The 21,942-nt window shown below is 41.4% G+C and overlaps 2 protein-coding genes across 2 annotated transcripts; both read left to right on the plus strand.

The window, feature by feature from the left end:
• Window positions 1-256: 256 nt before the first annotated feature.
• vps35 (VPS35 retromer complex component) lies at window positions 257-13,596 on the plus strand. The gene is made up of 17 exons (XM_079554698.1): window positions 257-373; window positions 1,744-1,839; window positions 2,044-2,140; window positions 2,314-2,437; window positions 2,882-3,064; window positions 4,549-4,768; window positions 5,022-5,105; window positions 6,290-6,399; window positions 6,480-6,576; window positions 6,662-6,810; window positions 8,145-8,352; window positions 8,441-8,596; window positions 9,425-9,547; window positions 9,630-9,809; window positions 11,288-11,527; window positions 11,761-11,904; window positions 12,990-13,596. Exons 1-17 carry the CDS (start codon window positions 371-373, stop codon window positions 13,167-13,169), a joined length of 2,394 nt encoding a protein of 797 aa, XP_079410824.1. The 5' UTR covers window positions 257-370; the 3' UTR covers window positions 13,170-13,596.
• Window positions 13,597-16,141: 2,545 nt separating this feature from the next.
• cUnh16orf87 (chromosome Un C16orf87 homolog) lies at window positions 16,142-21,320 on the plus strand. The gene is made up of 4 exons (XM_079554782.1): window positions 16,142-16,424; window positions 18,377-18,473; window positions 18,582-18,758; window positions 21,186-21,320. The coding sequence occupies exons 1-4, from the start codon at window positions 16,356-16,358 to the stop codon at window positions 21,302-21,304; spliced, it is 462 nt and encodes a 153-aa protein (XP_079410908.1). The 5' UTR covers window positions 16,142-16,355; the 3' UTR covers window positions 21,305-21,320.
• The last annotated feature ends 622 nt before the right edge of the window (window positions 21,321-21,942 follow it).

A 21,942-nucleotide genomic window follows, 5' to 3' on the forward strand; every position in this document is an offset into this window, starting at 1 on the left:
AAACATCACACAACTTGTGCTAGCTATGTTTTAGCAAAAACTGTGTCTTATGTGTCATATGCACTTTAATTTAATTTCTTCTTCTTCTTCAACCAGCTTAAAGGAGCACTACCTTTAAGGCTGTTTACATGTTTAGCTGTATTCTATGCTGCATCATGTGGTCAAAGTAATTCCTGTTGCCTGAGTGTGACATCGAGGCTTTTTTCTTCGGATAAACCATTTCTCCCTGTGTTATTCCCCCTCGCGCCGCTGGGAGGTGTGATTTTTGCAGAGGAAAAGGAAGCGGCTGTTCCCCGTCCTGTAGTTCTGCCAAACCAGGTCACATGACAGAAAATTCTACTGCACTGCTGCTACACCTCGACTTCTGATCATGGTAAGACCGGACAACAACACCAAAACAACCAGTCGCCGATCTTTACTTTCTGCGCTGGGGTTTTATTCTCCTGACCGCGATGCCAGCTTCAACTTCACCGTGCGCATCTACATTCCTCCTGCAGTTTGACAGACGCTATGCTAAACACTGGCTACTTCCTTAAATGTCAGACTCTGCGTTGCTTTGGGTTATTTGGGCATTTTAGTCGCGGCATTGTGATCAATCCTCCCTAACTGTCTTATCTTGTTGTTGTGGGGTTCTCTAATGTTTAGCATCAGTGAACGCGATGAGTCCGCGAAGTGTTGTTAGCTTGGATGTGTTAGCCATTAGCCAAACAGACCCAGCCCTCAGCTCTTACTGACTCTGGACGTGATTTCAGACACTTTCTTACCCTTCTGGCACGTGTTTCAAAGCGTTTTATTATATGCTCGATTCGCACATGCATTATTGGTATGAATATGAATGACAGTACAGAAGTGGGCGGAGTGTAGGCCAATACATTAAATAGTAATGCAATGTGTGGAACAATCATAGGCAAAGTTAAAGAGCACATGACACATTCGACACAATTTTTTAGCTAAAACATAGTAAACGCAATTATATTTAAGCTGGTTAGTTTGGCATTTATTATACTGTTTATAGTTTAATTTCCTCATTGGATACTGACAGGAAGTGACATACATAGAGGCAAACGATTTTAAACTGTTGCCGTGACAACCATGTTTTATCAATGGGAAATGAGTCAGTCTGCTGTGGAACTTCACCTGTATGTCAAAAATTAACTTTAATGCCCAACATTTATTTATTCATTCATTTGCTGCTTCACTGAAATAAAATGATAATTATTACTCACAACATAAATAAGTGTTATTGCAAAAGCATTAACACTGGTCATATGCATTTTAAGTGACCTACCTTAAGTGACCTACTATGCTGTCTACAAGTGTTTTGCTATATTTTAGAGTGCTGCCCTATATTTTTGCTATATTGCCTTTTTTTACTTTTATAATGTGTTCCAGTGTTGTACCATTGTCCAAAAGCAGCCCGAAAGTAGTTTTAAAGGGCTAAGGAATGCATCAGAATAATAATGACATATGACTTGAGTGGATGGATTGACCTCTCACCTGCCTTCTTCCTGTGCGAGTTTGGTGTGGGAGTGAGAGGTGTTTGATGGTGATGGAGCGAGGCAAGGAGCGAGTCCTAAATGAATTATGACTACAGTGTAGAAAGCTTGTAAAGCGCAATAAAAGTGTAGATCATTACTATTCTCATCAATACTCTACTAGAAGAGCAAATAAGTTCACATTTATAACATACCAAAGTTGCGTAATAACAGTTCCTGATCAGTAACTCATGTTTGTCCCCTGCAGCCCACCACACAGTCTCCTCAGGACGAGCAGGAGAAGCTTCTGGATGAAGCCGTGCAAGCCGTCAAGGTCCAGTCCTTCCAGATGAAGCGATGTCTGGTAAACAGTAACTATTTACGTACTTTCTCTGTTGGAACTTCAAGGTCCTTGGCAACAATGTGAATGTGTGCTTAAAACTTAAAGTGCAACTCAAGTATACATAATGTGACTTAATAATCAGAAAAGTAGCAACACCCGCACTGTTAATGCAAGTAAAAGTAACGTGTGCTTCGGTAACAAGTCTATTTTGTGATTGTTTTCCAGGACAAGAATAAACTGATGGACGCCTTGAAGCATGCCTCGAACATGTTGGGGGAGTTGCGGACGTCAATGCTTTCTCCAAAAAGCTACTATGAGCTCTGTATCCTTGATTTCTACTGTTCTACAAAATCACGGGTGATGAACACGGTAGCAGCTTTATATGTTCAGTGTTTTCAGCGCCCGACTGCAGCTAAAATACCTCAGTTAGGCCCAAATGGTGTGTGTTAATGTAGGAAATTGGATGGGCCTTTCTTCTTAACAGTGGCTCTTTAGACATGGCCATCTCAGATGAGCTGCACTACCTGGAGGTGTATCTGACTGATGAGTTTGCCAAAGGACGGAAGGTGGCTGATCTGTATGAGCTGGTGCAGTATGCAGGAAACATCATTCCCAGGCTGTGAGTCAATACACCAAGCAAGTTTTTCATGGTTAAGTTTAATAATCGAAGCTAAGCTAATAATAAGAATAGCATGAAACCAGGTACTTGGCTGTAACCTGGTGATGTACTTCTGTCTCTATGAACATAATAGCCTGGCCATCCGTACTCACTTCTTTCTCTTTATATTGAAATGTATTCAAAAATAGTCTCCAGTTTTGAATAAACTCATTTTAATAAACAGAGAATAGTATGGCCGACCAGCTTAATGCCTCTGTACATCTCTACATTGAACCTTGAATAAATAAATATAAATTTAGCTATTTTTTTTGTTTCTAGAGGATGCTGTACTGAACAATTACTTCTCTTACAATTTATTGCAGTTTTTGTTTGGTTATATTAAAAAAATCAAGCCTTTATTCACACCCATCTAAACACATGCACCCTGCCTCGTGTCTCCTGCAGCTACCTCCTGATCACAGTGGGCGTGGTGTACGTGCGCTCCTTCCCTCAGTCTCGGAAAGACATCCTGAAGGACCTGGTGGAGATGTGCCGAGGGGTGCAGCACCCGCTGAGGGGACTGTTTCTCAGGAACTACCTGCTGCAGTGCACCCGCAACATCCTGCCTGACGACGGAGAGCAGCTAGAGTATGGATCTTTACGAATATTCTCTCTGAGCAATGATCGGGTTACTGCAGGGTACTGAAAAGCTTTAAGAATAATACTGGAAAAGTTATGTTAATGCGTTTCGACAGAATTTAATCTTGTTAAAAAAGCTAGAGCGAAGAGCAATTTTCCTGCCCCCCTAACACCTGCTCCTTTAAAATGATTACGCCTGTCGAGCTCTGCTGTGCTGAACACTGCTGTAGTGGCACAGATAAGCAAACCGCAAAATAAGAAGTAGAGCTAATACTGCGTACGCCTCTGTGTCCTCATTACCGACGCGCGTAAAGCTTCTCTTGTGTTTCCCCGTGCCTTACGCCGAGGTGTCGGTGCCGCCACAGTAACAGAGATGTCTATGAATGACAAGTGTGACTCTGCTGACCTGAATCACTGTAAACTCTCCAGCGGCAGGGCTTAGTTAAATTAAAAGGTACTGAGATTCAGGCGAGGACTGAACGATATTGAAGTAACTTGTGATATGTGATATTTTTGCGATATTTCACTAAACCAGTTCAAAACGACACGGTCCATTCGAATTAAACACAAATTATAAGTAACTAGTTTTTCAGCAAATTGTGTCAAATGAAGACTTTAAGAAAGACTGCATCAGGACCAAAACAAGGCTAACATCGAACTAAGTTAGTAAATGTTTAACGAAAACTTTCAAGTTCAATGCATTGTTTCGATCTCAGTCAGATGAAGACGTTAGTGATGTTGCGATATATTGTGGCTGCTTGCGATACGAATATTCTATCACCTGATGTCACGATTTCATCACCCTTTTTATTTTATCATTATTTATTTATTTTAATCTTCTTTTAAGCATGCCCTTATAGTCTTATAGTCTTATAGTTTTAAAGTGTTCATAGCTTATTTCTATCTAAATTCTGTGTTATATGATTTGTGTTGCACGAGTGAACCGAGAAAAATTCCTCGTTTGTGAACCTGTTCTCAAACAATGGCAATGAATACAACACTGATTCTGATATTGTATTTTTTGCGATATATTGTGCAGCCCTAGCAAGGGACGGGGAACATGTCTCAGTAATTCTTCACACGGATGAGTTCATGAGCAGGTTTTACAACGTTTAGGGAGAAAAGTGTGGTAAATCACATTAGGAGGCTTATAAAATGTGTATTAATATCTGCTTTACAGTAGAACAAAGTAGGATAAAACAAATATAATTCCACTACAAGAGAGAAACCAACAAGTACAGGGCATTTAAACCTGTAAATTGTTTTGAAGATACTTTTGAATTACTATTTTTTAATAATGGCTGAAAGAAATGTCTTCTTCTCTGTCCTACATATTCTCATATGATCTTCAGACATGTCCAAACTTTTACTTTTGTTTTTATATGTTGGTGGCATTAAAATACTGCCTTGGTTCATAGAAAAGTATTTTCACTTATATCTGCGTAAAAACAGCTCTATTCTCGCATTCTTACAGAAGTTGTTTTCTCTCTCAGGGGCTCCGAGGAGATGACTGGGGAAATTGCCGACTCCGTTGACTTCATCCTCCTGAACTTCGCGGAGATGAACAAACTGTGGGTTCGGATGCAGCATCAGGGCCACAGCCGAGACCGCGAGAAGAGGGAGAAGGAGCGTCAGGAGCTGCGGATTCTGGTCGGGACTAACCTGGTGCGGCTGAGTCAGCTGGAGGGCGTCAATGTGGACAAGTATAAACAGGTCTGTACATGCCAGATTCACAACAAGAAGTGCCTGGTCTAATATCACAGTGCTTGGAACAAATCCCAGAATGAAACTTATTCAAACCTCACCATCATGCTAAAATCAACGTTTGAGCTTTTAACCACGTTATAACACTGCTGCTACAAATAGGAGTTGGTTTAACGTTTCAGGTCTTGCTTGTTGCTTTTTATGCACCTTTTAAGTGTGTGTTGTTTTCTGTGAATAACTCTGACACTCGTTTGTCCCACAGATCGTTCTGTCTGGTGTTTTGGAGCAGGTGGTCAACTGCAGAGATTCCTTGGCTCAGGAGTATTTAATGGAGTGCATCATTCAGGTGTGTTTGAAATACTCTACATGTCCACGGGCTCAGAGTGGACTTTTAAAGGATTACAGGGCAGCCGCAGGGTCTTAAATCATTAAAAAAGTATTAAATTTGATCATGCCAAATTAAAGGCCTTAAACGCATTAAAGCAGTACTAAGTAGCTTGTTACTTGTTGCTACCTTAATAAATCCTTTTCGTAGTCCCTTCTTTCATCTCCCCCTGGTGTCTCTGGCCAGAAAACTACACTTGCAACTTGGCTGCCACCGGGTCGGAGGCCCAATAGACAGTAATAGAATCACGAAGAAGAAGCTAACAGGCTAATGGGCAAAGCTAGCTGTGGGCTAGCACCACTTAAACAGTATTTACAGCCAAGTTTGAGTGAAAAAAATCATCTCTATTGTGTAATTGGATGTACAATATCCCTCTGTCCTTTGTCTTTTCTGTCGGAGTAGTATTTACTCTCACAAGTAAAAAAAAACGCAACATGCTACGACACCTGCAGTGGCACTTATGGCCTCTAGGGGCACGAGTTTCTTTGTACCGCTTTAAATTTCACTAAAAATAAGTGCAAATTAGTTTATACCCCATTTAGTCCTGGCTGAGACCTGGTTCTGTCCAGGACATGGTTAGATCTGAAGTCCTGGTTCTACAGGACTGATTTACCAGGGTTTCCCCGAGTGCCGGCCCATGCTGGCAGCTCACTGCTCCTACAGTTCGCCCCATGCGACACTGAGGATGGGTCAAATGCAGAGAACTAATTTCTCTACAGAGATTTCTCTACAGAGATTTCTCTACAGAGATTAATACAGTACAACCTAACTTAACTTAACTTTAGCATTCTGAGACTGACTGACATCAATGCCCACTCTTTATTAATTACACTACATCCTTTTGCTTATACTAACTTAATTATTTTCACTAGCAGCTAATTTAATCCTTATTAGTCTATCATTAAGATTCTTATTTATTCAACATGTCATTTATTTTATAGAATGAGAACAAACTGTACTTTTTGAGCGATAGTGGCGTTAAATTTCACTGTGATGGCATTGAAAAGGTATATTCAAATATAGTATTTGGGCATTAAATTGGCATGAAAAAGCATTAAAATTGACTTTCTTTTGCCTGTGTAAACCCTGATGTAACGGCGCTCTTCATGTAAACGCATTGTCTCATCTGTCATGTTCTTTTCCAGGTATTTCCCGACGAGTTCCATCTTCAGACTCTTAACCCCTTCCTGCGCTCGTGTGCTGACCTGCACCAACACGTCAATGTGAAGAATATCATCATCGCACTAATCGACCGGTACTTGATTCCACACCATATTAATGTTTTCTTTTCATTGGGACTTTTCCTCATTACTGTACCATGTGTTATATGTTTAGCCTCGCTCTGTTCGCTCATCGAGAGGATGGACCTGGCATTCCAGCTGAGATCAAACTGTTTGACATATTCTCCCAACAAGTAGCCACTGTCATTCAGGTAATTCTTAAATTTAAAGGATGTAGCAGGTATTTTTCAGCCAGGACACAGTGGATTCAGCTTCTGCGGTGTCTGTGGTGTCCAGTCTCGACAGGACATGCCCTCGGAGGACGTGGTGTCTCTACAAGTGTCCCTCATCAACCTGGCTATGAAGTGTTACCCCGACCGTGTGGACTACGTGGACAAAGTGTTGGAAAGCACCGTGGAGATCTTCAACAAACTCAACTTGGAACAGTACGTGCAGATACTCGGCTTCCTGTCTGGTTTCAGTTTTAGCGAGTAGAATTATGGCTGACCTTTGCATGTGTTAGGACTTGATCATCAATAATTGTAACAGTCTAGAATATTTAATGATTGTTGTGTAGTGAAGGTGCTCTAGGTGTCAGGGACCAACAGCTTTTTATTAGAAAACAAGCCACTCTTCAACTATCAGAAAAGGTTTAAAAGCCGTACATATGAAAATGATCATTTATCTATTTATATTTCTTTGTCATTGAGAGGTTGTGTTCACGACATTCTAGCCTGTCAAGTCATAATTTCAGTTGGACCTGTACAACTCAATGAGAGAGGCCCAGTTTTAGGAAAAAATCTCCAAACAGAAAATGACAAATGTTTTTCCCTGATCATGATTTGGAAGCAACTGGTTTCACAAACCTGCCACATTCATATATGGTTGAAAGTCCTTTTATCTGTTCAACATAAAGTACATTACATTTTCAATATTGTCTCCACTCTTGGACGCCTTTATTTGAGTTTATGGTGCGTTCCTGGTAACTGGTAAATTTCCCACCTCCCACTTGGAAAAATGCCTTGGAACACCGCTTGAACTGGTAATTACAACTTGTAAACTCTGAAACCTCAAGACTGCTACGAGTTCAGATGCGAGATGAAGACCGTCATGGCGGCCCCTAGTGGAGGAGGGCAGCTAATGATAAAACCACTGCATCAGTGAAGTGAATGTTACTTTGGTCTCAGCTTTCAACAAAACGTTCTGTTGCATGTTTTTAATTATATCTTGTTTGGAGAAATGTTCATATAACGCTAGCATTGTATTGTTGCATTAACCGCTTTGTTTACATACGAGTTTATTTCATCTGGAACGCTCTGAGGTCGTAAGTCGTAATTTTCAAGAGGGAAAGATACCAGTTACCAATTGCCTGGAAAGCACCATCAGTTCATATGTGCTGAGAGAGAAGATGTTGAACTTTGTGATTTATTTTTTTGCATCTGCATCCTCTTATACAAAAATACAAAATGCTATCGGGTAGTTTTTGTTCACACACTCATCGAAAACCATCTATGGTCAAGATTCACTGGTTCTGAATATGCAAGGTGGCAGATGCTCGAGTTAAGATTCTCAGCCCGTACAAAAGGGCTCAAGTTTGAATCGCGCTGGGCCTGGTCTAACCTTGAGTAGATGCAAACTTTGATCCTACAGAGATGCTGGAGGAGCTTCTGTGGACATCGAAATGGTTTGGAATAAAGATGGATGTAGGCGTATGCAATGCCTGTATAAAACTCTTTCCCTTTCTCCTTCTAACTCCTCTCTTCACTCGTGCGCCCCGCAGTATAGCGACTAGCAGCGCCGTCTCCAAAGAGCTGATGAGACTGCTGAAGATCCCGGTGGATTCCTACAACAACATTCTCACCGTGCTGCAACTCAAGCACTTCCCTCCACTGTTCGAGTACTTCGACTACGAGTCGCGCAAAAACATGAGCTGCTACGTCCTGAGCAACACTCTGGACTACAACACCACCATCGTGGCCCAGGAGCAGGTGCGCCTTTGGATTTTCCTTCCTCAACAGTGCACGAAGACGCTCTGAAGAGAAATCCATCAGTAACTGGTTTGTTTTTGTCCTTCAGGTGGATGCCATCTTGAATTTAGTGTCGACGCTGATCCAGGACCAGCCTGACCAGCCGTCGGACGAGCCGGACCCAGAGGACTTCGCGGAGGAGCAGAGCCTAGTGGGACGGTTCATTCACCTGCTCCACTCGGAGGACCCCGACCAGCAGTACCTCGTGAGTGCAGCGCCAATCTCTCATGTTAACCAAAAGCACACTTTAAGAAGACCCTATGCTGAATGTACTTTTGGTTCCTTCATCGTAATGAAATCTTGCCAAGAATAACTGTTTGGCTGATGGTTTGTTTGAGAAAAAGGGTACAGAATTGAAGAGAGCATCTGTCCAACTGATCAGTCATCCTTTGGGGTTGTTTTGAAGCCAGTGAGTCATGGAACATTTCATGAGTAGAACAAAGAATTGATTCAATTAAATGCCAACAAATTCTAGAGAAAAACGTAACGTCAGTGAAAAGCTGTATTTAGCTACAGCAGGTTCTGTCACAATAATTACTATATTGACTAATCGTTCGATAAATGACTGATAAACAATATAGTTTTGGGCTCAACATGTGTCAGTAGGGATGGAAATCGGTAGAAAAGCGAATGAATTCCTATCCTTAATCATCAATGTATTTTTTTTTCTTCTCTCTTTTAGTTACTGAAGTAAGGGTTTTTCCATTGAGTTTTGTGTTGATTACAAATTGTGTGTCACTGAAGACATGCTAAACATACTTTTAGAACAAGGGATTCCTGAGATTTCCATTTTTAATGTTGTTTATTGCAGTATTTTCCGCCTCAATATTTCAAACTCTGAATGTTGTTATCGTGATCCTCGGTGTCATGTATTATCGATAACATCAATAGTACTGCTCATCTCTAAATGTGTGAAATGCTTTTGTCTTTATATCAGTGAAGTCTAGCTGAAACTCTTACCCTTAAATAAGAAGTCTTTTTAGTTTGATTTGACTAACTTCTCCCACTCCTTCTGTCCTCCTCTTCTGTCCAGATCCTGAACACGGCGCGGAAACACTTTGGCGCGGGCGGGAATCAGAGGATCCGCTTCACGCTTCCTCCTCTGGTGTTCGCCGCCTACCAGCTGGCTTTCAGATATAAAGAGAACTCCTCATCAGTGCGTGTGACTCACTCCCCCTCCCGCAGATTCTGCTCTCCCCTGTGCTCTTCTCACTCTCCGCTCTCTCTCTCTCTGGTAGGACGACAAGTGGGAGAAGAAATGCCAGAAGATCTTCTCCTTCGCTCACCAGACCATCAGCGCGCTCATCAAAGCCGAGTTTGCAGAGCTGCCCCTCCGACTCTTCCTGCAGGGGGCGCTGGCGGCGGGAGAGATCGGGTTTGAAAACCACGAGACGGTGGCGTACGAGTTCATGTCCCAGGTACTGAACTTTACTTAAAGGAATAGGCCAGTGTTTTTGCATGCTGAGGTATGTTCTTACCCGAGCTTAGACGAGTTGATGCGTAACTGTCTGGTCTTTACGCGTGCGCCCAGTCACGAAAAAACACAGAACATGTTGTTTAGCCTCTCCTCATCTCTTCATGGACCCGAACAGGGTTAGAAATTAGAAGTGACTAAGTTCTTCCATGTCTTCCCCATTAAAAATACGGTTACGTGAGTAGTTACACGATCCAAGTATTGTCACACAAAATTAAACATGTCGATTTTCTTAGTGTAGAGAGGGAGGTGTTCCAGGCATGTCCTATTGGGAGGAGGCCTCGTGGAAGACCCAGGACACGCTGGTGGGACTATGTCTCCGTGGCCTCGGGGTCCCCCCAGAACAGCTAGGGGAGGTGTGCGTGGATCGGGAAGTCTAGGTATCTCTGCTGAGACTGATGCCCCCACGACCCGGCCCCGGATAAAGTGGAAGAAAATGGATGGATAGATTTTCTAAGTGGATAAACAAGGGTACTATATTGTCAGGTGTAATAACACCTTAGGAGCACTTCGACTTTATTGACATCAATACCTAAAGCAAAATATCAGGTTCATTTCAATTGTCAAAAAAATGTGTGAATGGGGAATAATTGGGAGAAATTGTGGCAAAAATAAAGACAAATTGGGAAAATAAATTTTTTGGGGGAAAATGAGGCATAAATAAGGAAAAAATTGGGAACATTAGAAAAAATTCGAGCAACAATAACAAAAAAAAATGGGGCAAACTTTAAGCAAAAAAACTGGGGGGGAAAAAATAGGGAGAATGTGTAAAAAAAAAATTCAGCAACAGCATCAGAACTAAAGGTATAAGATTTTTTTCATTACCTGCTTTTGAAACCTAAACTTTTTCCCGATAGCTACCATACTGGTATTGTTTAAAGCAGTGCTAAGTAACTTTTTTACCTTAATAAATCCTTTTCGTAGTCCCTCTGGGGGTAATACAAGTATTAATGGGAGGACTGGAGGGTCTTTCATCTCCCCCTGGTGTCTCTTGCCAGAAAACCACTCTTGCTTTTCCTGCCTCCGGGTCGGAGTCACCAATACACACTAATGGAATGGCAAAGAAGAAGCTAACATGCTAATGGGCAAAGCTAACTGTGGGCTAGCTCCGCTTAAACAGTATTTACAGCCAAGTTTGAGCGAAAAAAATTATCTCCATTGTGTAATTGGATGTACAATGTCCCTCTCTCCCTTAGCCCTTTCTGTCAGTGTAGTATTTACTCTCAGGGACAATTAATGAGTAAAAAAACGTGCTACGACACCTGCAGTGGCGCTTATGGCCTCTCGGGGCACGAGTTACTTAGTACTGCTGTAACGGTACCCAACCCTAATGAGGATATGTTCAATTCGGAAGTGAAATTATAAACATGACGAAGAAAACTGTTTTGTCTACAGCGCTTGACCTCTTCTTTTCCGTGCTAGGCCTTCTCGCTTTACGAGGATGAGATCAGCGACTCCAAAGCCCAGCTGGCGGCCATCACGCTGATCATTGGGACGTTTGAGAGATCGAAGTGCTTCAGCGAGGAGAACCACGAGCCGCTGAGGACCCAGTGCGCCCTGGCCGCCTCCAAGCTGCTGAAGAAGCCCGACCAGTGCCGCGCTGTCAGCATCTGCGCCCACCTCTTCTGGTCCGGACGCAGCACCGACAAGAACGGCGAGGAGGTAGGCGCTACCACGGATCTGATTATACTTTTTGTGTTTGCAGCATTTCTAGTTTGTGAACTATTTAACAAATTACAGCATGTCCTTTTATGACTTTTTGTAATTGAGGCTTCTCTCGAATGTCAATACTCCTGGATGATTTTAAACGTGCATTGCGAGCCAAATCAGGATTTAAAAAAGAATCAAGTGTTTCATAATGAGTCTGAAACACATATTTACTTTTCTTTCGCTAGATCCGTGATGGCAAAAGAGTGATGGAGTGTCTGAAAAAAGCCTTGAAGATTGCCAACCAGTGCATGGACCAGTCGCTGCAAGTCCAGCTTTTCATTGAAATCCTCAACAGATACGTGTGCTTCTACGAGCGGGAGAACGACGCAGTGAGTCATGAATTCTGTCACATAATTATAATGGCAATAGAGCGCTGTGAACCGGTAGAGGCACAAAAGGTTTAAAGTTACAGGTGAGACATTCCCATAACAGTTGTAAAATATTTGGTTTTAATTAGAAAAGGTCAGTTTGGAGAAGAAGGTGCACAGAATTTATATCAAGAGGTGCCAGGTTTTGTCTCCTGACCTAAACATCATTGAAGATCTGTGGATGAACATCTAAAGAGCAGTGTGTGCAAGACAGCCCAGAAGTCTCTTAGTTCTGGAAGACTTTTGTAGGGAAGAATGGGCAAGAATTCCTCCGACTAGAATTGAAGGACTCTTGGGTGCCTAGAAAAGCTGTGGTAGTTGCCATTTTGGGAGAATATGAGGCATTAACTCTGCGGGGGCCCATTTTTTTGAAAATGTAAAAGACTGAAATAAAATCAGATTTTTTGGGGGTGGAAGGAATTTCTCATCTGTGACTTTATGTATCATTTCATGTTCCCCTTGAGTCAATATTCACATCAATAGAGACTTTGATCATGGCTGCCTAAAAATAAACCTGAATCATCAAGGGCCTATCTCACCGGTCTGGAGACAAGTTGCAGACTCGAGTTGCCGCTGGTCACAGAGATGTCTCTGAGATGTCCACAGGAGATGAGGCGAGTCTCCAGGTAGACTCAGTGAAAACAAACAAGTTTGATATTAGTGGAGACTGCGTGGACACTCAAGTCAGTCTCGGATATATTGCAGGGACATCACAGAAACGTCACAGGTTGAGGACAACAAATAGTGTTTGCAATGTTGCCACAACTGCTTAAGACAGTGAAGAGACATCTTAGAGACCACCCTGAGACTTGGAAAAAAGTCTCAGCTGGAATCAAACCAGTCTGTTTTGACTGAGGCTACCTGGAGACTCGCCTTATCTCCAGGGGAAGATCACATCTATGGGACCAGCAGCAACTTTAGCCTCCAACTAGTCTCCAGGCCATTTGTATGTGCACAATAAACCCTTCACCCACAGACAGTTCATGACCATGTGCAGTATGAGAAATATTGTATGAGGAACTTTTCTTGTTTTTCTTGTTTCAAAGGTGACTGTCCAGGTCCTAAACCAACTGATCCAGAAGATCCGAGAGGACCTGCCCAACCTGGAGGCCAGCGAGGAGACGGAGCAGATCAACAAGCACTTCCAGAACACGCTGGAGCACCTGCGCCTACAGAGGGAGTCCCCTGAGACGGAGGGCCCGGCGTACGAGGGGCTGCTCCTATAGGCTCCGACAGACACCCACGTCATACATGGAAACACCAGGGCGCGACTTCAACACCAGCTCACTGGCCACGTGCCGCTAGATTCACATTTTTGGTTAATAAAACGCACTTAAGACTTTACTGAATCATAAGAAAAAGAAAGTGACATGAGTTTGGTTGAAAGATGAGAGGGGGAGTGGGAGTAGTACAAAATATAGACTTGTAGAGTTTGCATAGGCCTGTAATGAAAGGTGTCATTTTTCTCTTTTTGTAAGACCAGGACACACCACAAATTTGTACTTTGATTAACACCAATTTAAAAAAGTAAGAGAGAGGTGAGCTGGTTGCACCTGGAAGGGAATCCAACATCCAAATCCCAACATGACAGCTTCAAAGTGATGAAAAAGAGCCCTTTACCTGATTTCTTTATTACCAAAAATGAAAGATAAAGCCACTGAATTCCTAACTTTGCAGCGTCCCAGTCCTTCACAGAGAGCAGATTATACATTGGCATATTTCACAACTTGCAGGGTCACTTTTTAGAGTCACAGTCATAGAAATGCGTGAAAACTAGCCTGACTTAATGAATTTGATACAAATATCTGAGTGTACGATAAAACTAATTTTGTTCCACCACTAGAACAAATAGTGCCTTTAATATAACATGGTGTTAAGCCAGAAGTGCTTATATATTTCAAATCATTCTGAGAAACTAAAATGTATAAGAAACATAATAGGTTTTTAAAGAGCCTCTAGTTAAATATGGCTTAGACCAAAATTCTACAATTTTTTTCTCTTTGGCTAGTTGTATCTCTGTAATTACTGGGCTTATTCATATGAAACAAAAACACCTTCCTTGTCAGATAACTTAAAGGGGAGGTATTATGAAAATGGAGCCTTTAACTACTTTACAATGTTCTGTCGTCAAAAAAATGACCGGGAGGTGTGTTTTGACCCACTAGCGCATCTTTGAGTATTTTTTTAATCTTCCCCAGTGGCTACTCCTAGCGACATCTCTTGCTTAATACTTAAATTGAGAAGTAAAAACACTCGCCATAGCTTCACTACAGCCACACATGGTATTATTTCCCCCCTTTTTGAAACTTGCGCAGGGAAAAGGGAACAAGAGGAGTGTAGTGGGGGGGGCTCATGGTCAGATCAGGAAGTGAAACGACTGGATGTTTAGTTTCAGCTGTTTTAGATCAATGTCGGATTTTCTTAAAAGGCATATTACCCGCTCTTTAGGATGTTCTTTTTAACTGCAGTATTAAAACGTGGTGGTGTTCTTCAATCACTCATGAGCTAACGTAAAAGACTGAAGTGGCAGCAGTGGCCAGTGAGCTAAACGTCAAGTCCTGCATGTAACTCCCGACACTATAACGTATGATTCCATCCGCCAAGACGCGCAACCCCATCTGTGCGCCCTTGGTCTCGTCGATCGTCTTCGTCACTGCCTCTCACTCGTGTATTCTGCACATTTCTAACCTTTACCATGTGATTTCCTCCTCTTTATGTATACGCCACTCTGTAACTCATAACATGTGTCCCGGACATCAAAAGCTATAGTTAGAGAGCAGCCTGTTGGTTTTTTTTTGTTTTGTTTTTTTGTTTTTTTGTTTTTTGCTGGAGAATTATTTACTATTCAGTTTTATTATAAATGACCTAAACATGCTTGTAAAACAGATTAAAAATAAATAGTGATTAAATAGTGAAATTATTGTCATGTAACGGAAATAAAACTACTCGACAAACTGTTGTGTTGTGTGGGATGTGATGTTGGAGCTTAAAGTCCGATAGCGCCAAAGAGGACGAAGTGTTCACTGGATTGTATTAGCCACGGACTTGGACTGAAATAAATAACGGAATTTTGAAGGGAAACAATGCAAGCTAAAATAACTTATTCACTTCATTAAGCCTTCATGTGAAAACAGAAATGTAATCCATCTCCTCTCTGGGGTTTGAAGGTGTATTTTTAATACAATAGGATCCTCTTGCACCACAAAGACCCCAAAGTATCCAGTCTTGTGACTTAACTGTACTTTGAATTGAATGATTGTACACATTTCCCTTCCACTTGTTCTTGGTCCAGTGCAGGTTGCTATAACAGAGAAAAAGAAAAGGAAAAAAGTCCCTTGAATTATTATAATATTTTAACTACTATTTCTACAAAAAAAGGTTAAGTGCACCTCTGTGAGTCAATTTAAAAAAACTAAAACACATATATTTTGTTTTGCATCAACAAAAATACTTCTGATTTTAGTCAGTGATACTTTTGACGACTAAAATTGGACAAAAACTAAATTTAAAGTTTTCCATGAGACTAAAACTATGACTGTCCAGATATTTTAGTCGCCTAAAATAAGATTAAATAAAAATGAAAAGGAGAGACTAAAATCATCCACACTTCTACTGACAATCTGAAAGAGCCTCATATCATGTAAATTCACTGCCAAAGGAGCAGCTCTGAGCTTTGTTCAGCAGAGGACCTTGATTAAATATAATTTTAATGAATATTATAAATGCAAAGTCGACTAAATTTGTCTTAGATTTAGTCAACTCAATTTACTTGCAATTTTAGTCTAAAACTAGACTAAACTTGATATTTTTTCAACTAAATCTCGACTAAAATTGAATTACATTTTCGTCAAAGGACTAAAACAAATAAACACTGCACATCATACATATCAAATTTTGCCTCTCATAATTTCTGTCTCAACGGAGGCATAAATCAGACTTTTACACTCAGTACACTACTCAAGTCACATTCTCTCCAAGTACTTTTTTGCTTCTACTTGCTTCGACTTTTTACATGTACTTGATTAGAATTATTTCAAAGTAACGTTACTCTTGCTTGAGTAAATATTTTTGCTACTCTACCCACGTCTGAAAAGGAGTAAATAAATACAAAAAGTCATTCGCACTCAAAAACCTTTGTTTCCATCCTGGCCACTAGGAGGCAGCACACCGCCCCGCCTCGTTTCGCCGGAGCTTCGAAGAAGATGAATGTGGTGGAGAGCAGCTGCCGATCGAGCTCTGGGAATAAATAACCTCAGAAAATGTGCAAAACGTACAGCTCTGCCTTTAGATGTGGTCGCATTCGTTAAAGGGATTATTTTCCTGCAACGTCACCAATTTTCAGCTCATTTTCGTCTTAAGTTGAAGCTGGTGGGGCCCGATCTGGGTCCTGCAGCAGTTGCCACATCGGCGATATGGCTACGGCAAATAAAACAAAGAAAGTCAAAATGGCCACGAAATCCTGTCCCGAGTGCGACCAACAGGTGAGAAAGAGTTAGTCACTTTGATGCTAACTTTTTTTGGCTAATCGGTTTGAAGTGCAAAGACAAAAGCAGCGATGGGAGACGTTTAGGTTCCAGTTGTTTATCTGCAGCAAAGGATTCTCAAGTATTTATTTTTGACCTGTTTTATGTTTAATATCGCTTTAATTTATGAACATGGAACAAAAACTGGCATGATGGTAAACGTCTCTCAGTCCAACTCAGAGTGTCCAAGAAATTCATAACTTAATTAGTTAATGTTCTGACCTCCATCTGTGATTCAAAGGTCAACTTCTGAGGAATGAAGGTAAGCAAAATTCCTTGTGTGCGTTTCTGTGGGGAAAAAAAAATAACAAACACCAGGGGTCCCCAAGCTTTTTTTTCTCGTTGATACATGGGCTCAGTTTGAGGGGTAACTGTGGGAGTTGGGCACAGGAAAAGGCTCAGTTATTGGTCCAGATATTTCAACACAAATGAAGAAATGTGATTATATTTCCACTCAATACTTTACATAAATGTTTCCTCTGTCATCAGAACTCATATACAGTAGCAGGGGTGGGCAACATCAGGCCCGGGTGCCAAATCCGGCCCGCCAGCACAGAACTTATGGCCCTCAAGACGAATTTGAGAAATATTATTATGCCAATAAGAGATCAACTACCTGTTAAAGTGCTCTTCAAATAATACTAGTGTCAGTATTTTAAAAGTTTCCTGGTAGAACATCCCACTTGGTCACAAAAGTCGCAACTTTTATTTCGATATTTTCCATCCCAGTCTGTTAAAAATTAATGTTATTGGGTTGTTTTGAGCTCTTAAAAGCATATCTACCGCTTGTTCAATAAAAATGTGTGCGGAACATATAGGGTTGACACGATAACTACTATATTGACTTGTCTTTCCATAAATGACAGATAAATGATGCATTTTTGGGCTCGATATTTATAGTCTGTACATTTAATAGCATTTCCCCCCTATTTTTTCTTCGTAAAACTTTGTATTTTAACTGAAACAAATCGAGTTACATTATATTTCATGTTTATTTCAGCTTGTTTGGTATTTTAGGATATAATTATGCACTTTTAGAACATAGATTTAATGTTATTTTTATGCCTGAGAGTTGACAGTATCTAGTATCGTTAGTCAATAATATCGTTTATCGTGATACTTTCCTGCCTCGATATATCGAACTTCAAATTTGTTATCGTGACAGGCCTAGGAATATACAATATTTTGTAGAACGATATATGGCAAACAGTTTTATTGGCGTCGTGGCTTGTCATCCTGGGGTAATGGTGGGCGACAAAGCCAAACCACTTGAGAACCACTAAAACAAAGTTATTTACTTTAGACCAGTGTTTTTCAACCTTTGTTGAGCCAAGGCACATTTTTTTCATTGAAATAATCACAAGGCACACCACCAGCAGAAAATGTTCTCATCAAAGTGTCTTGGCTAGGAACACCGTATAGTCTCACTAGCCACAATGCCTCAATACATCACTAATTCTCTTGTCTCAAAGAAATTAACTACCTGATATGGAGGAGTATAATATGGTTACTCTGCCGATCACTAGACAGCATAGACACTCGAAAACGGTACATTATTTGTGGATAATAATGCATTTGTAAAAAAACAAAAAAACAACTAGGTGAGATTGGATTATTCCCCAAGGCACACCAGACAATATCTCACGGCACAGTGGTTGAAAAACACTGGTTTAGGCTACAATGGTGAGGTTCAGCCCTTGGTGTTTTGGCAGTGAGGGAAATCAGCCCCCACGACTCAAACTTGCCTCCCCCCGTCATATAGTAACCCACGAAACAAGCCTGTTTCTTTAGCGAAAGCTTTGAAGAATTATCAAAGTCAGTGTGATAGAAGTTTTTAACACTGAATCGACCCCCCTCCTTTCTTCATGACCTAATGCGAGATGTTTTAACAAGTATTAAACCTTTTCTAGATTCCGGTGGCCTGCAAGTCGTGCCCGTGCGGGTTCGTCTTCATCAGCCGCAAACTGCTGACGGCCAGGTTAAATGAGCGCTCCCCGGGACTGGCAGGTTGGACTTTTCACTACAAAGTTTAATTCTAGACGCACTGAAATCGACTGTGCATTTTATGATATGACAGTGTTTTGACCTTTTTTTTTTTTTCTTTTCAATGTAAAGACAATTTGGAGTCCAAGAGGCGGAGGACCGAGCGCATCCGCAAAGACCGCATCGAGTCGCTGCCCAGTGACATGGAGAACAGGAGGAAAGGACGGCCCAGCTGTCAGGGAGAAACCATCCGCAGGGGGCGGGGCCGGCCCAAAACGGTCGGCCTCAAGAAAGTGGAAGACGACAGAGGTGCGGATTTGTGTTGTTGTTTTTTTTAAAGCTCATGCAAACCTATTAGTGCCAATCCCTGTTAAAGCAGTACTAAGTAACGTGTTTACCTTAATAAATCCTCTCCGTAGTCCCTGTGGGGGTAATACAAGTGTTTATGGGATGATTGGAGGGTCTTTCATCTCCCCCTGGTGTCTCTGGCCAGATAACCATGTTTGCAACATGACTGCCACCGGTCCGGAGTAACCAATACACACTAATGGAATTACGAAGAAGAAGCTAACATGCTAACGGGCAAAGCTAGCTGCGGGCTAACGTCACTTTAAACAGTATTTACAGCCAGGTTTGTGTGAGAAAAAAACAAATTACACTGTATAATTGGATGTACAGTAACCCTCTCTCCCTTTGCCTTTTCTGTCAGCGTAGTATTTACTCTCCAAGACATTTAATAAGTTAAAAAAACGTAACTTGCAACGACACCTGCAGTTGCGGTTATGGCCTCTAGGGGGAAGAGTTACTTAGTACTGCTTTAAAAGGGATACATCGGGCAAAATCAACTTTTTTGTCATAACATCATTTCCAGTAGTGATGTGTCGATCGTGAACGAATCGAGTCTTTTGAACGGCTCTTCAACTTTTTTTTTTTTTTTTTTTCCTCCTCGGGGCAGGGGTGTCACTTTGGTTGTTTATGCTTATTTTGCGAGTCACTGCTAGAGTGGGGCGCAGAGACGAGTATAGTATTCCACGTCTTCCGCCTGTTCGCTCGGCTCTACTCCACCCTTGGCGACATCACCGCCCACTGCCTCCTCCTCAGTCCGCCCCGACCATCTCCGCCGCTGCTGCAGTCCATTGATAGTAATAGTCAAAGTGAGCACTCACAAAGCAACGAGTTTGAGAAATAAAAGTCCTAATGAAATAATAAACTATTTAGGAGCAGACGAGCCATAAACTCCGGTTACAGAGGGGATCGCGTTGAAGCTAGACAATTCTCTTTCACTTTCATACGTTTTTTTCTCCCCTCCTGCGCGACTAAGAGAGAGGGGCAGAGAAAAAGTTGCGTGAATGAGAGCAATAGAAGCTCAATCGGGTCATGTGCTTGTTTTTTGTGATAACAAACTCCATAGAGGGAAATATCGATGTTATATTATGTAAAATAGTGACATTTTCATTCAAATAAAGTCCATCCATAAGGTATTTACTTTCTTTAACCTGTTTCCTGCTGTCCCACCCTGATCAGAGGGCTCGGGTTAGGGTTAGGTAACCCTTGGTATAATTACGGTTAAAGCAGTACTAAGTAACGTGTTTACCTTAATAAATCCTTTTCGTAGTCCCTCTGGGGGTAATACAAGTGTTTATGGGATGATTGGAGGGTCTTTCATCTCCCCCTGGTGTCTCTGGCCAGAAAACCATGTTTGCAACTTGACTGCCACTGGTCCGGAGAAAGCAATACACACTAATGGAATCACGAAGAAGCTAACATGCTAACGGACAAAGCTAACTGCGGGCTAACGTCACTTTAAACAGTATTTACAGCCAAGTTTGAGTGAAAAAATATATTTCCATTGTATAATTGGATGCACAGTATCCCTCTCTCCCTTCGCCTTTCCTGTCAGCGTAGTATTTACTCTCCAAGACAATTAATAAGTTAAAAAATCGTAACTTGCTACGACACCTGCAGTTGCGCTTATGGCCTCTAGGGGGAAGAGTTACTTAGTACTGCTTTAAGAACGGCAAATGTAATGTAAGTTATATTTCACTCACATAGATCTCTCACATATTTTTTAGAAACTAGAAGGTCTTGGTTTTCAAATTAGTTATCACACTGGCATATAGGCTGTAAGCTCCCCAGTCAACGCTTTCAGATTTGGATGTAAATAATTGTTAACCCCAATCCTAAAGTGGCAGTTAAGTGGTTAAAAAAAACCTTATCATTCAAAGGAGCCGGTCTTTTTATCGGCTCTTTCAAGTGAACGTCTCCCTTCAAAGAGCCATAAGTCCCATCACTAGTTTCCGGGACTCGTGACTCGACTCGACTTACGATTTTTTAGACATCCAGGTAGATAGACATCTGAGAATTCCTGTTTAACTGAACGAGAGTCTGGCTTTAACAATCAACACCAGTGCACTGTTTGGTGTCACGGTAAACAACCTTGGGCCTGGAAGAAGTTATTTGGCTGATAACGAAACTGCCGTCAGAATCAAGGAATGCCCAGATATTTTAATTTATTGGGCTTTACTTACTTATAGTCTCTAATTTAGATATCAAACTAATCCGTAATATTGTATTGGTCTACACTCTAGTGGGCTACTGAAATGGAAATAAATCTGTACTACTTATTCTTCCTGCTATGCTTGAATTCCTCAGTAAGATAGGCCTCTCTGTTGAGAATGCAGCCAAACAAGAACACATCGACTGACACAGTGAAATAATCTCTTTTTACGTTGACAGAGAAACAAGAAAAAGAGGTGGACATGTACGCCAGCCTGTCCGATGAAAAGGCCTTTGTGTTTTCGGTGGCACTGGCCGAGATCAACCGCAAGATCCTGGGACAGCGGCTCATCCTGTAACGTGGAAACTGCGGAAGCTTCCCCCGGGGTCTGGGGGTCATTATGACCATACTGTACACAAATATATTTCGTCTTTTTTTCCGTGGAATACCAAAGAGGACCGGACTGAGAGGGAAAGTGTCCTGGTGGTTTTTCCACACAAATGTCTGCTTTAACTGTCTGAGCAGAAAATTATGTTGATTTTCCATAAGGTCACATGTCTATATTAATAAACATATATTTTTGTGCATCAGCATCTGCAAGTTTTTTTTTCTTTTTCGATGAGTGCCCTAATAATCAAATCAGAAGCAGAAGCCATTATTCATAGTCTAATGCTGCCATCTACTGGATCATTGTTACAGGAACTATGGCAGGAAAGAACTAGACAAAGTCCTCAGGAAATCGATGACAAAATTCATTTATGGACGAGGGTGCTCTTTGATGTTCGGGGAACTGGTGGTACTTGGAAGGTGAAATATTTTAAAGTAGATTTGTGCACATCAAAGGGGAAGCCACCAAATTACAATGTTAGTTGTGGTCAAAACTCATTTGTTACTTTCCTAATATATTTGTAGCATCCACATTCTTTACAGGGACATGTTTATAAGCACATTCCACAACTTGCAGGGTCACTTTTTTTTAGTTTCACTTTAACAAAT

Source organism: Gobius niger, assembly GCF_951799975.1.
Source record: "Gobius niger genome assembly, chromosome: 4".
NCBI classification, from domain to species: domain Eukaryota; kingdom Metazoa; phylum Chordata; class Actinopteri; order Gobiiformes; family Gobiidae; genus Gobius; species Gobius niger.

Coding starts and splice junctions, on each gene's coding strand:
- vps35 (XM_079554698.1), top strand. Junction 2,438..2,881: donor GGAAACATCATTCCCAGGCT/GTGAGTCAATAC, acceptor TGTCTCCTGCAG/CTACCTCCTGATCACAGTGG. Junction 4,769..5,021: donor ATGTGGACAAGTATAAACAG/GTCTGTACATGC, acceptor TTTGTCCCACAG/ATCGTTCTGTCTGGTGTTTT.
- cUnh16orf87 (XM_079554782.1), top strand. CDS start 16,356: ATGGCTACGGCAAATAAAACAAAGAAAGTCAAAATGGCCACGAAATCC. Junction 16,425..18,376: donor GTCCCGAGTGCGACCAACAG/GTGAGAAAGAGT, acceptor AACCTTTTCTAG/ATTCCGGTGGCCTGCAAGTC. Junction 18,474..18,581: donor GCGCTCCCCGGGACTGGCAG/GTTGGACTTTTC, acceptor TTCAATGTAAAG/ACAATTTGGAGTCCAAGAGG.